This window comes from Gymnoscopelus braueri, assembly GCF_963280865.1.
Source record: "Gymnoscopelus braueri genome assembly, chromosome: 12".
Lineage (NCBI taxonomy): Eukaryota > Metazoa > Chordata > Actinopteri > Myctophiformes > Myctophidae > Gymnoscopelus > Gymnoscopelus braueri.
The window spans coordinates 27165322-27179642 of record NC_137614.1 but is presented as its reverse complement, the minus strand read 5'-3'; the positions used below and the strand labels follow the sequence as shown (position 1 = coordinate 27179642).

At 41.0% G+C, this 14321-nt stretch overlaps 1 protein-coding gene across 2 annotated transcripts in view; it reads right to left on the bottom strand.

Annotated features, from left to right (window-relative positions):
* Window positions 1-410: 410 nt before the first annotated feature.
* The window catches only part of atp9a (ATPase phospholipid transporting 9A), a 34480-nt gene continuing 20569 nt past the window's right edge, over window positions 411-14321 (bottom strand). For both annotated transcript variants that reach the window (XM_080444179.1, XM_080444180.1), the window contains 11 exons: window positions 13505-13675; window positions 12288-12386; window positions 10816-10905; window positions 10487-10631; window positions 9874-9938; window positions 8465-8620; window positions 6760-6824; window positions 6379-6487; window positions 5527-5584; window positions 3865-4068; window positions 411-2543 (listed from right to left, as the gene is read on the bottom strand). In XM_080444179.1, the coding sequence (XP_080300305.1) occupies window positions 2407-2543; window positions 3865-4068; window positions 5527-5584; window positions 6379-6487; window positions 6760-6824; window positions 8465-8620; window positions 9874-9938; window positions 10487-10631; window positions 10816-10905; window positions 12288-12386; window positions 13505-13675 (1299 nt within the window). In that variant the 3' untranslated portion in view covers window positions 411-2406. The remainder of the gene's footprint in view (window positions 2544-3864; window positions 4069-5526; window positions 5585-6378; window positions 6488-6759; window positions 6825-8464; window positions 8621-9873; window positions 9939-10486; window positions 10632-10815; window positions 10906-12287; window positions 12387-13504; window positions 13676-14321) is intronic.

Below are 14321 nucleotides of genomic sequence, written 5' to 3'. Positions count from 1 at the left end.
AATCATAATAATAATAATACATCAATTAATTAATTAATAATAACAAATAATAATGCAGCACTATATCTGAATATACAAGTAAAAAATAATACACAGTAGCTTAGTAAAGCCTGATTTATACTTCATTGTACGAAAGAGCCGAAAAAAAGACACTGTTGTAATTGTATGTACGATGGAGTATCAATTAAGCATGACAAACACATGACTTACTTGACTTAAACCCTTTTGCCTTTTTACCCTTTGGGGAGAATAGATCATTCATGAACTTCTTCCAGCTCAAACCTTGCTGAAAGTTTTTCTTAAGCGGGTGATTGGTCCACCTAACTTTATGACAAACACATGCACAAAATAAATTATATTCTTAGGCTACTAATACTTTTCAAGATATGATAAAGAAAAGCAGCACTAGAAAACAGCATGACATTTATTAATCATCATCACCAATTAACATGAACAGAATCCTCCCTTTTTGTTCTACTAGTTATCCGAGTGCAATTAATGAATGAATAAATAAAAACTTAAAACATGTTATATTTACAAGCAAGATCACAATGCCATTGGCCAAATAATAAACATACATTTACCATAATTTATGGTTTGCAAATCCACAGCATATTAAAAAAGCAATAATTAATCAGTAGTACAAACACAATTCTGTGCAAAATTCTTGGAGTTAAATGGGAGTTGGAGTGTACTGTACATGAGTACATTAAATTATTACTTATGGCACATTATTTAGGATTCACTGCGTTGCACCAACTCAGTAATCTTTCAATGATGCACAGCACTTGCAAATGGTCCATACAAATTAAAATCCTCAGTGCTCATTTAACTCAGTCAATTGAAGACTGCGTCTTTTACATCGTATAAGCAAAAACCAAGGGCTTAAGAAATGAGGACATGATAATACAACACTAATTATTTACACTGTTATCACCGCACCACCATGAGGAACGGATCAAAAGCATTTCTCTCTTTTTTTATCTGACAAATGTGCAGTAACACTTCAGCGAGCATTTTCAAATTCTACTTGGCAGCGTAGTTGTTATTTGTTCTCTTTTCTTTCTACAGATAATCTGTGGGTGTTAGTAGTAGCAGAGAGAAGTCAGGGGGCTTTGGAGGAGAAGGAGCGACAGAAGGGGATGGGGGCGGGGGCAGCCGTACATCGGTCAGTGGAGTATTTTCAGTTATGGCTTTAGGTCACAACTACTGTGAGTCACCATGCAATGCTAAAGTGTGGTCAACGTCTGCCTCTGGGGTGCCCACATGAGAGGGTCAAGACCGCCAAGCCACCGTTGAACACGCAGGCCAGTGAGGAGACATGGTGGAAGGTCTGACTGCAAATAGCCCATACCCGTCTGTGGCTATTTTGACCATGCTCCTCAACACACAAACAACTTTTACTATTCAGCATCCGTACAAAAAGACAAAGACAGATTTAACATCAGAGACTGTGGGTCATGCTAAATAAACAACCACAACACCTCCGCCATGTTGGGCTGTAGCACTGGAGTGACGCACAAACAAATACACAAAACTCACAGGCGTGTATTTTATGCGGAGTCTGGTCTGTAAAAAGATTTTTTTTTACATACAATTCTCCAGCTCTATTTAGATGATCACTCTTTAAGGACAGCGTGAGTCCTGAGAAAATGCTACGTCAGTTCCAATAATAAAAGCATTGCTGTTTAAAGAGCTAACTGTAGCAACTGTAATGTTTAAAGACCAAAACCTGATTGAACTTTTGCATAACTGACTGAGAATCGCATCTTGTTTTGTAGTAAATAACCATTCTCAAATCAGCCCAAGTGTTTTTTCTTTCTTTCTTTCTTTTTTTTCTCAATATCCGTAGGTTGAATAAGAAGGGAAAAAATATCAGCATTTTATTTTAGCGGTGCATTGCTTGATTAAAAGAGGCACAATAGCTCTGTGTTAATCAGTTATGTCACCCGCATATTTACATTTCACTCGTAAGAATATTTCAATGCCTGTAGTTGCCTGTGGTCTGTACGACACAATACAGATGCACTCTAATACCAGTGCTACCCAAAGCTACCCACAAATCCCTGGGAGTCTTGTCAACCCCGAGTACTTATCAGCCTTTGCATCAAACACACAAATCCCTGGGAGTGTTGTCAACCCAGAGTACTTATCAGCCTTTGCATCAAACACATGTAACACTGTCGAACACTTAACACCCTCACCTCCAAATTCAAATGGATTATCCACAGTCATGAGTTTGCAAATGCAAGCCTTTTTCACAATAAAATTAAAGGGGAGGAGGCCATTTGTGATTCTCTGGTCCAAGTGCAGTCTGTGTTAGCCGAGAGAGGAATGCACCCTCTGTATTCCTACAGTTAAGCGAGGCTGGGGGTGTGGTGGGGAGAGGAGACACCCGCTGGCTCTCTAGGTGGTGAGCTTGGAGTAGCTGGGTGGGGAGAAGCGCCGGCGCAGGTATTTGAGGATGTATAGCGGTAGGCAGCTGACCAGGGTGATTACAGTCACCTTCCACAGGAAGGACACTGTCATGATGAAGTACACATCTACACAACAAAACACAGAGACAAAAGGTCAGATACATACACGTTGTGTGCTTGTAGATGTTGATGGGAAAGATTTAGGCATTATTGGAAAAATCTCCTATAATGACATATCCAAAACAGGGATGCCAGGTTAAAAGTGGCTAAGTCTGTCTGTAGGTTTAATAAATGTTCAACCAATGAAACGTATTAACAAGAGCTTGTGACTATATAATAACTACATTGGATTAATTGGAACACAGGTTATTTTTTACATTTCCTGAAAAGTCACGTAGTTTTTTTACATTGCTTTCTGCCTGACGATATGCCATTTGAATTAATCCTTGTGACGTTCAACAGTTAAACTGCACAATGAATCAAGCATAACACCCTTGTAGGACGAATGGATGAATATTCATGCCTAGACTGGAAAGACATCAAACTGAATGAGAAAATGCTGACTTAACCAAAAAGTAGATCTTCTTTAAAAATGTTAGATGAGAATAACGGTCTTTAAAATCTAATTTCAGTTTGGCCTCAAGGCCTAAAAAGGGTACTTTTGACCACGTTCCAGTCATAATTCTCAGTGGTCGAGATCCCAAGCTGAAATTGGAACTACATGCCACACATAAAGGCCTAAAGTAAAGGTTTGGAAAGCTCCATGAGAGTGTTGCATGTGTCACCAGACCCAATATGGCAAAAGTAAACATAGCGTTTTTCTGTCAGATCAAGTAAATAAATCCCCAAAGGCCTGACAGGAAATAGACGGCTATGGAAAAATATAAACAAAGGCGTAACTATTTTCTCAATTAAAGTATATATATTTCCTCTTATAGGGTCTTATAGTACCCACAAATCTGTGACACTCTAGCACAGAAAAATGACTTTGTTGTAACAGTTATGTTTTCTACTAAACGCTGGCACCGTCATGTCTGTAATAAACACATGGACCTTGGCAGTAAATGGTAGCTGGGACAGGAAACCGACAGGAGCGCTTGGCATTTCCTCTTTGATACTATGGTATGCCCATGCTTGCGCCACTCTAGCACAATATGTCACTATGCTCACCTTTAGCCTTCCTAATAGGGGACAAACTGGACGCCAGAGGCATGGCATAACTGGACTGGTCCTTGTCACTGCCGAATGCTGACGTACTATTTCAAGGTCAGGAAAAGCCCAATATCATCAATCAATCAGAGTGTGCATTGACATAAATTAGCGGTGCATCGTTTTTCCTTTTCCTTATTTGAAACATACTGACCCAATCTCAATATATCCGTCCATAAAAGTGTCACCCTCTTGTGTTGGCAGAATGTTTTGTGCATGTGTGCATGTGTTCTCTCACCTATGAACTCATGTAGGAAGACGAGAGATGCGATGTAACACGCCAAACTGAGAAGTTCGCCGACTATCATGAGCCAGTGCCACGTCTGAATGGTCAGGGCCACCATTAGCAGCTCAGTTAGAATGAGAGCAGTGAAAGAAATGGCAACGATGTGGACAAACTCGGACTCGAAGAGCAGCATGGCACCGTACATGATGATGCTGCCTGTAAGGCAAAGACAGGATCTAATATTAACAATATGATATTACAGTTTAAAGACACTCTGCCTAGTCTTTACTCAGAGCATTATGACTGTAATGCCATCAGCTAAATCTGACTAAAGCCAAAAGGGTGTGACACGGGGGGGGGCGAATGTAGCAGTAGTATTGCCCTTGACCCCTAATGTGTAAACACCTTTTACCTGGGAGTACATATTGCTTCGCCCCCTTTAAAGTATGCCTTAAAGCAGGAGATCTCAACCTGTGGGTCAGGACCAGCAGATGCCATTAAAGTGACAATTTAAGGACTTTTAATACCTAATACAAAAAAAAAGAAATACATCAGCTATTTTCACAATATTTATCTGTGGAACCAAGTCAAACTAAATGTAATGCCTCAACCTCATCAACAATTCCAAGTGCCTGTCAGGGTGGGGGGTCTTCAGTTCAAATATGATTATTTTGGGGGGTCACAGCCTGAAAAGGTTGAGAACCACTGCCTCAAAGAATATTCGCAGCACAATTATGACAAAAATTATAATCAGGATAATTTTTGATGATTTTTGGTAATATTTTTATGTTCTTGTTGCATATTGTACCATATATTTGGTCAAATAGTATGTAATGGCGATGATTTTATTGTTCCTCAGTATGCCTGAGGGATGGGGAGATGGGTTGTACGTTGTCCTGGTAATGAACCCTTGTGTAATGTTGAGCAGGTGAGGGCAAGGTGCAACAGCTGACTCGTTAAGATGTTTGAATTAAAAACATGATTTTCGATTGCACCCCTACCGCAAGGCATTCAAAAACGTACAAGCAACTACAACTAAAGTGATTCCAAACAACTCATCAGAGGTTCTTTCTAGAAGGCTAAGAAAGTGGGCCTGGTGATTTGGAAAGATGAAGCTCAAGATGGATCTGGAATAAAGTAGAGCATCCATCAAATAAAGTCTGTTTTGACAGAGAGACGTTTGGGAGTGAGTCTGTACACAAAAGGCACACGGGTGTAACGTCGGATGGCTCTGGCAACGCCTTTGCAACATAAATGGCCCATGTCGGAAAACCACCTCAGGTTATTTAACATCCACAACCACCACAGACATAAATAAACTCTTCTAGTAATTAAGACGAAAGTGTGTGGGCAGTTTGGGAGAGTTACGCATGAAAAATGCAGAGTGCAGTAGTTTCTGGTGGCTTTGTAAGGGCAGCTTAAGGTAAGCTTTGTTTGTAAAACACTGTCTTTTAATCCCACATACCACAGTCTCACATAAAGTATAGTACAATATCTCATGCAGTTACATGTTACTGGACATTCACTACACAATGCTGCTTGAAAACATATACTATATAAGATGTACATTGTCCAGTTGTCTTGGTGCCATGTGTTTGTATGCTACTGTACTCTCTACCAATGCCACATTTCTGCAGTTTTTACACTTGGCTACATTTACTGGTTCTTCCTTACCTTGGTAGATACTTATTATGACCCATATTAGAAATGTCTTGAAAGACAACGGTCTGCCCTGTGAAGAAAAACAACACAACCAGTGATTACATTTCATATCCATATTGTTGCTTTCGGGCAGAAAGCTTGTATCTCTATATTTCAACCTCTGATATAAAACAATACATATATCATATGTTTTGTTTTGTAAATCAATGCCCTACTTCGTTGTACAAGAGTGTTGCACAAAAGTAATAACAATAGCCGATCTACAAGCGTGTACATTTGCTTTTTGCTATTTTTGAACAGTTTTGAAAGTGAAAGTGGTTAAGTCGGTCAGTGGGTTTTATAAATATTTAACCAATGAAAAGTATTAACAAGAGCATGTGACATTGAATCATTGGAACACAGGTTATTTTTTCCATTTCGTTAAGAGAAACGGTTTTGGATATACAAGGTTTCCACCCGACAGCGACGATATGAATTCAAGAGATTTATTGTTCACGCTCAAACAAGTATGTTGTATGTACTCCACCAGACTGTGCTAACAATAAGAAATGGGGGGAAATGAAATAAATTATATTAAAAAACAAGGTATAATAAGCGTAAAAGCTTAGCTGCAATAGTTTTAAAGTAATAAAGTGTGTACAGTGTCTAATTTGTAGAAAGAGTGCAAAAAACTGTCAGTACAGATAGTTTATGGAAAAACTGTTTATGTGCATAGCTGGCTAATTCATACTTCTTTGTCTCCGTCAGGCCGAAGGCCAAACAACACTTGTTGAAACAACACTTGTTGAAAGGATCATGCGACAAAGTATGAATGATGACAAAATCAGTGATAAAATGCAATATCTTTGATTGTAAAATAAATACCTTTAATAGGTCTTTATATAGTTCTGGGTACAGCATGGCAACTTCTGACTTAACATCTTTGTCGAGCACGAGAGAGAACACGGGGAACATGGTGTAGATAGTAGAGTAGCTGAAATAGAAATTATTTTGTCGGTTAAACGGCTGAAGTTTGGGCTTCATTGATTTCATCCAGCCACTTTGATCCAAAATGAAAAATTGCAAGCAGTTTTTGCCAGTTCGCTTCTTTTGATTTAGTTCTTGGATGCGTTACAGTACAGCATAAAGATTGCATAGTTTCCTGTCTTGTCAATGCGACAGTGCTTTTACACAAATGAAATGCCATGGAAACAGCAGCCAAATGCTCTTGTGATAAGTCATCGCTATTCATAATGCTTGGCTCACCCGATAACTAAGAATCCTTGATAGAGGGGGACAGAGGCGAAGTAGAAAACAGATGAGAAAACGGCCTGCGGGGAGAAGAAAAAAGGAAGAGATATAATGAATGAATCATCATTTATTCTTCAGCTCCCATCAATCCTCTGATGGCATCAGGGACAGCAATGGAAGAAGCCAGTTTCCGTCACCTTTCAAATGCTAAACACAAAAGTATCACTAATGGGCCAAATGAATAATGATTAAATGACAAATTGAATTTTATCAAGCCAGAGAAATTGTAGAAAAAAAGAAAAGAAAACTAACACAGAAACACAGAAACATTGATATTTTTGAAAAATCTGTGCAAATCTATGAATATAGATATTTTTAAAGGGACCGTTTTTTACTCAAATCTTTGCTCCTGGGGGTCCCTGGAACAAAATATTTTCAGATGGGGGTCCGCGGCCAAATACATAATTTTGGGGGTCCTTCACATGAAAAAGTTTGAGAACCACTGATATATAGCATGTTTTTTCATAAAACTCTTAGGATTTGGAAGACATTTGTAGACGCGTTCCTGGATTGAATGGGTTAACACGTGGACGGCTGCAAGGGTAGCGCCAGTCAACTAGTCAGTCAACCAGATTGGTAGGTCCCATACCAAACAGGTCACAGAGCTGTGGTTGTGGTCGGTGTTAATGTGAGCCATGTGGAGGATGGCCTCCGTAAAGCCAGAGTGAGTCATGGGCTCTCCCTCCCCAGTGTGGGCTGATGTTGGACTGTGGACATGGGACTGTGGACTGAAGATGTAGGTGCAGGGCCCACTCTTCTGATGCGTCACGATATGTTGACCATCTCTGAACTCCCTGCCTCAACCCCACTGACCTCTGATCAGATCTGGTTAGCTCGCTGTCAATCCTCAAATATCATTGTTCATGCCCTGGATTTAGTTATCCCATGGCAGTGGCTCTCAAACTTTTTCATGTATTTCTTTTTTTTTAATTCATTTCAAATCTTTCTTTAATAATATATATATTCTACTGTGTATACTTTATTTATTTTTAATTTTTTGACGTGTTTTCATTTTACATTGCAATTGTGTCTTATTTGTTTGTATTGTCCTTTGTTTTAATGGTACAATGAGATACCAGGGTTGTGGCTCTTTCGGAGCGGGAACTTTGGGGGGGTGGGAGGGGTAACATACATTCACTGTTTTTGTATGACATTTGTTATAAACCTGTATGTGAAATTTTTTTTTTTTTTAAACTCATTCATGTCACAGACCCCCATCTGCAAAGGTTTTGTAGAGACCCCCATAAGAGAAGATTTGTGTACCTTTTCAAAATGATTCCAAATAGCTCACAATTTTTCCAAACTAAAATATAGGGATACCTTGGTGAATGTGGTTAACTATGTCTGCCAATGACGAAGATTTCTCGTCATATTTTGCCATGGCCCACACCGCCAATGACGAGATTTGTGTTTTCAGTAGGAGGGTGCTGTTCGCTCGCCTATGGGTCACCCCGGATACGTCTTTTAAAGCGATCAGGGATCGATCATACTGGAGATAAATATTCTAAGATCTTTCAAAAGGTGAGTGAAAACACTCGAAAATCGCTGGCAGCGGCATGGCAAAATTATGTTTTATTTCTGGCAGTCAAAAGTTGAAGTGATATTAATTGTGCATTACCCATATCCTACCTATTGACCTACATAGGCCCATCCTACCTACCTGCATGGTGCTGATGCACAGGCTCCTGTGGATGACAAACTGGCTGAGGGCTGCAGACCTCTTGTAACTGTTCCGCCCATGGACCATGAGGAGTCGGCCCAAATGTTTGAACTGAGTCACAGAGAAGTCGGCGGCCAACGACGCCTGCTTTCCTTCCTGTCAGAGAGACATAGCAACGGGGAAAGAGAAAGCAGGTTATAGAAGGTCTTTGGTAAGCTTAAATACATGTGCATGGTCTGATAAGTTACTTAGAATCGTGTTTTTATTTTTTTTACAAGTATTAAGGTCAATGAATGGGACTTTAGAAAATGAACAGCAGTCAGTGGGAAAATAAAGGTATTTGATTCTGCGATCATGGAATCGATTTGGCGGATTATGGTTACGATTCAGGCATTTTAGCGCCTACATCCACTCGTCAGTTAAAAACCTTGGTGTGACCTTCGACAGTAACTTCAGATTCGACAAACAGATCAGTTCCGTGGTTAAAGCCAGCTTCTTCCAACTCCGGCTTCTGGTAAGGATAAAGGCTTATCTTTCCCCACCTAACCTAGAGAGGGTAATCCACTCCTTTATAACCTCGAGGCTCGATTACTGCAACTCCCTTTATGTACAGTAGGTATTGACCAGTCAGCTCTTAGGCGTCTGTAGCTAGTACAGAATGGTGCCGCTCGCCTCCTCACTGGCAAGACAAAACGCTCCCACATCACTCCGGTCCTAGCCTCACTCCACTGGCTCCCTGTCCATCTTAGAATTGATTTTAAGATCTTACTGTTAGTTTTTAAAGGCCAAAATGGGCTGGCCCCCTCGTATTCATCAGAGTTCATAGAGCCGTACATCCCAGCCAGAGCCCTGTGGTCAGCTGACCAGTCGCTCTTGACTGAGCTCAAAACTAGTTATACTGTAAGACCAGAGGTGACCGGGCCTTTGCAGCGGCTGGCCCTAGACTCTGGAACACCCTGACCCTCCATATTCGCTCTTCTCCTTCACTAGAGGCCTTTAAGTCTTTATTGAAGAATACTTTTTCACTGTGGCCTTTGACACTGTTTGATAGTGTAAATGGTATAACTTTGTAATGCTGTTTTTAGCACTTTTTATTTCTCTTCGTTGTGCCACTTTTTGTTTTCTTGTCTTAAATCGGTTTTCTTTGTCAATCTTGTTTCTTTGTTTTAACCTGTACAGCACTTTGGTCGACCTTTGGTCGTTGCAATATGTGCTTTATAAATAAAGTTTGGATGAAGACTTGTGTTTGGGTGCAAACGACAGATTCTCACAGTAGAGGAATCATCTGTGCACGTCCCTCTACATCTGTGACAATCTGTGACAGCCATCTCAAAAGGAAATACACACACACACAGGGACAAAGTGTGAGAGCGGCAGCAGCGTGAGCCGATGAGATGAGAGAGTCTTACTTTGCCCTCCACTCCCACGCCACAGTCGGCTTCCTGGATCATGCTGACATCGTTTCCTCCGTCCCCTAAGAGAAAACAACAGCCGTGGAAGTGTCAGGATTCACATATCTGTGTATGACATACCAAACACATTGTGTGTGCTGAGACACTCCCTTAAAATGACGACAGTCTAACATCTTTAGTTTGAGGGTGGTTAACTGGAAGAACTGGACAATAAAGGCTCTGAGTTCCGCGTGGAACTCAGAGCTGAGGTTCCCATGTATTGTGAGCCGAAACCGTAGCCATGATGTTCCTGATATTGGTGCGTAAGCAATATTCCGCTGACAATGTCCAAATTTGACTAATGGCGGCCATATGTAACCAGCAAACAAATATTATGTCCATCTTCCCCTTTAGTTGGGGAACCATGTAGATTGGATAGAACTAGTTGGCGAAATAAAATGCAATATGGACATTTTAGAGAAGGGCAAAGTATTCTTGAAATGTGATAAACCCTAAATAAAAACAAACAGGGAACAAAGCTTGAAATATGTGCTTAAAAAGTTGCGTAACCATAGGGATTGTGGCTCCAGTCTATCATGTACCCATGTACTTGGGGCTACTACGTACTCACCTACAGCACAGGTCAGTTTGCCTGTGCGCTCCTGTAGCAGCCGCACTATCTGGGCCTTCTGAGTCGGAGCACAGCGACAACAAACCACAGCAGGACACTGGCATGCCAACTCCATGAACTCATACTCATAGAACTTCAGACACACCTGCAGGGCAGCGGAAAACATATGGGTTGAGCGGCACAGTGCACAACGTAACGACTGTGGGTCTTTATCTTCAGTATGTCAGAGACACACAACTTACAGTTGGTGTGGTTTAGACAATAATGACAACCACATATACCACTAAACTGTGGTCTTTCAGTAGCGGGCGGACACACGTGGCACTTACCTCGAGTGAGTCCCCAGATATCACAAGCGCACAGTCGTGTTTTCTCCTAAATGCGTTGAGCTCCAGGTGAGCCTCCCCTCGTGTTGTTACCTATGACAAGGCAACCATATTAAGGTACATGCACGTGCATAATGCATCAGGACAACAGGCAGTCAGTCTAGCCAGCTTGATAGCAATCAAACCCACAGCATAAATGTATGACGGCTCAACACACTGCAACTGCCATTTGCTTTACAATGATTAGAATCATGGGAAGGCCTACAGTAACCGAGTAATGTAACCAGAGTAACCAGTAACAGTCATCTTGCAAACCAAAACTCAACTGATGGGGAACTATTGAACAGAAATGTAAGAAAAGAAAGAAAGGAAGAAAAAATGCTATGCAATCAATTAGCGGGCTCCAAGAATTAGGGCTGTGAATCTTCTGCTCTCTCACGATTCGATTCCGATTCTTGGGGTCACGATTCGTTAAAAAAATTGATTCTCATAAAAATAAAATCCTAAATTATTTCAGTCATATTGTTTTCATCTGGACTTTAACAACCAAGTGTAGTCTAATTATATCCAACAGCTCAAACAAATTATTATATAATACTAGAGAGGGTCGTGTATATATAAATATAAATATTATTTTTTTAAAGATTTTTGGAAATTGTGAATCGATTTTGAATCGTTTATAATAAGAATCGCGATTCTTACATGAATAAATGTTTTCCAACACCCCTACCAAGAATGTGTCACTTTCAAATATAGACTTAAAATGTTTTAAAAATGTGGCACTGACTTGGCGTATGATCAATCTGTCAACAACTGTTGATGCTCTGGTATGAATATCCTTCAGCTATTAACAATTCATACGTCAATCCAGATCATGCCATTGGTGTCAACCAGGAAACTATTCCAGATGCATGTGTTACAGGCCCAGTCAGCACTCCCTGTGTCCACTGGGACAGCGGTTTTCAAGCTGTGCCAGCCATTGTTTTGCTCTTCCAGTAACCACTGTTGTACGCAATTTGTAACCTTCCTATATGGCCGGCTCTCCGTCTGCTCTGGCGAGGGTCCAGAGGGGAAGTCAAGGGACTATCAAAGTGGTTCGAGAACCCTAAACCTGCAAAACAAATTAGGAAGTGAGCCCTCAGTGCGTTCCCTCTGGGAGTGGCTCAGCTGGTCTCCCCACTCAGTGGGAGCGAAGGCCTGTTTGTTCTGTTTGACAGTGACTTGGACGGGCCATGCTGGTGGGAGGTGATTTATTCAGCTGTGGATCCTGGCTAGGTTGCTTGTGTAGTTGTGTGGGACCGTATGACCACTAGCAAATGGGCCTTGGCCGTACAAAGGATGGATGCCCACAGGTCATCGTAGTCAGGAAACCATGAGTGCCCTTTTGAACTGGGACAAGCCCTCAAGTACTAAAATCAAATATTGGTCACTTTATATGCACATAAGAGGAAGAGGGGTCCCTCCTCTGTACTCACGGGTCTGAAGATATGGATGTCCTGGTTACGTGTGACCAGATGAGCATTTTTGGCGGTGCAGGTGGCTGTCTCCAGCTTGTCCCCTGTCAGCATCCACACCTAAATAGAATAACAAATTTGTAGTCAGAAAAATAACTCGAAAAAGTGCTCCTTGGAGCACACGTCTCCGCCAGGTCAGGTAGGTTATTGTGGGCCAGCAATGTTCAGAATTCAGTCATTATAGAGGTGAGTGGAATCTGTAGAAGTTGAGGGATTAATGTTGATGAAGTTATTGCCAATCAGGATGAAATGTGAAAAATCACATGACTATAGACATAATGTGTACCGATTTGCTTGATGTTTGGACAAAATGTGTAGGAATATAACATAAAAAAAGATTGTTCAGTAAAAATCGTCCTCCTGGTGGCGCTATAATAGGCCAATGTGAGAAGGGTGGCAACATTATTATTAATTTTATTATTTAAAAAACATATATATTTTTTATTTTAAACATAAATACTTTGTACACGCCATAGAAAAGCCCAGGCTGTTTACCAAGTGTGAAGAAAAAAAAATCCCCTCACACTGAAGAAGGCCACTGCATAAATCATTAATTCATTCATATTAATATGTTTACTATAGAAATAACTGCCATATAATTCTACTAATGTTTTCCTTTTCTTTTCTTTTCTTTTCAGGAAATGAGCATTGTTTTATACTTACATTATGTGTGCATCAGACTCATAACGAATTAAACCAATGAGTATTTAAGAATGCTGATGTACAAGTTCTCTGCACAAGAGTTTCTCCTCTTTTTGGAGATCCTCTGCTTAACATCATAAACGTAACATGTAAATTATATTTTGGATGCATTTTCTTTCCTTTTGCATACCTGTGTTTTGTCTATTAGTCTGTTGCAACAATGTAGTCACATTGACTTTCATAAAACCATGGACCCCCGTTTCAAATGATTTCATTCTGTCCTGATATGAAACGATTTGTGTTTAAATTCAATTGTATAAATGCAATAATTGAACATGATAAATAGACTCATAGTGGTGACATACTGTAATGTTAGAATAGTCACTCATACTGTAACTTTTTTTTAGTTTAAATCATTTGAAGTTCAATAAAATCATTGACACATTAAACTACTCCTCATTTGGCTGGTATCCCCTTTAGGACCCCTGGGGTTCCTCAGACCACACTTTGAAAACCACTAATGTAGGCTGTGAGACCTTGATGCCTGCGTTGCGGAGGATCTCCAGGGTGGGCCTGACATCAGCCTGGAGCTGGTCCTCCACTCCGGTCAGACACAGCAACTCCATCTCCATCTCTAGACTCTCAATCACAGTGGCCACTTTCAGGGAGCGGTCATGGACGCTGAGCTTGGCCTGGGTGTACCGCGCCTTGGGGAGCAGAGGAGGGAGGGCTGGTAAACGTAGGTGGTGGGAATGTTTGGTGTTGGGGTGGATGGATACTAATATTATGGATGTGGTAAAACCATTAGAAAATCTGATCAGAAAAACTGGGAAATAACAGTCAAATTGTTATATATCTGCCAGCAGTGGGATATAAGACACAGCTCGACATGAGGGCAGCAATGTTTCCAGACCAAAACTAAGCTGCATACTGCATGAATAACTTGGTTGGTTACCGCTAACTACGGCACAATGTACACAGCAACACTCACAGAGTCAAATTAACCCTCTGTGTCGCTGAAATATGTTATTGATAGTAATTGGTATGTCAACGCCTATCTGAAATGCTCCAGGGCAATTTTCTGGTGAGATAAAGCAAAAACAATTCTACATGTGACTCATACAGGAACACAAACTGTGTGTGTGACTCAGTGAGTGACTCACTGCTACCCACCAGCTCAGCCCAACCCCAAGTTCACACAATTACACTTCACAAAGTGGGCCTGGGGCCTTCGACTGCCGAGGGGAGGCACTGCCCTGCCCAGCCCAAACAATGGGAGGTAATATGTGTGTGGGGGCTGCGTGTCGGTGGGATATGGGTGTGTGCGTGGGAGGATGGGGTGTCCCGAGGGTG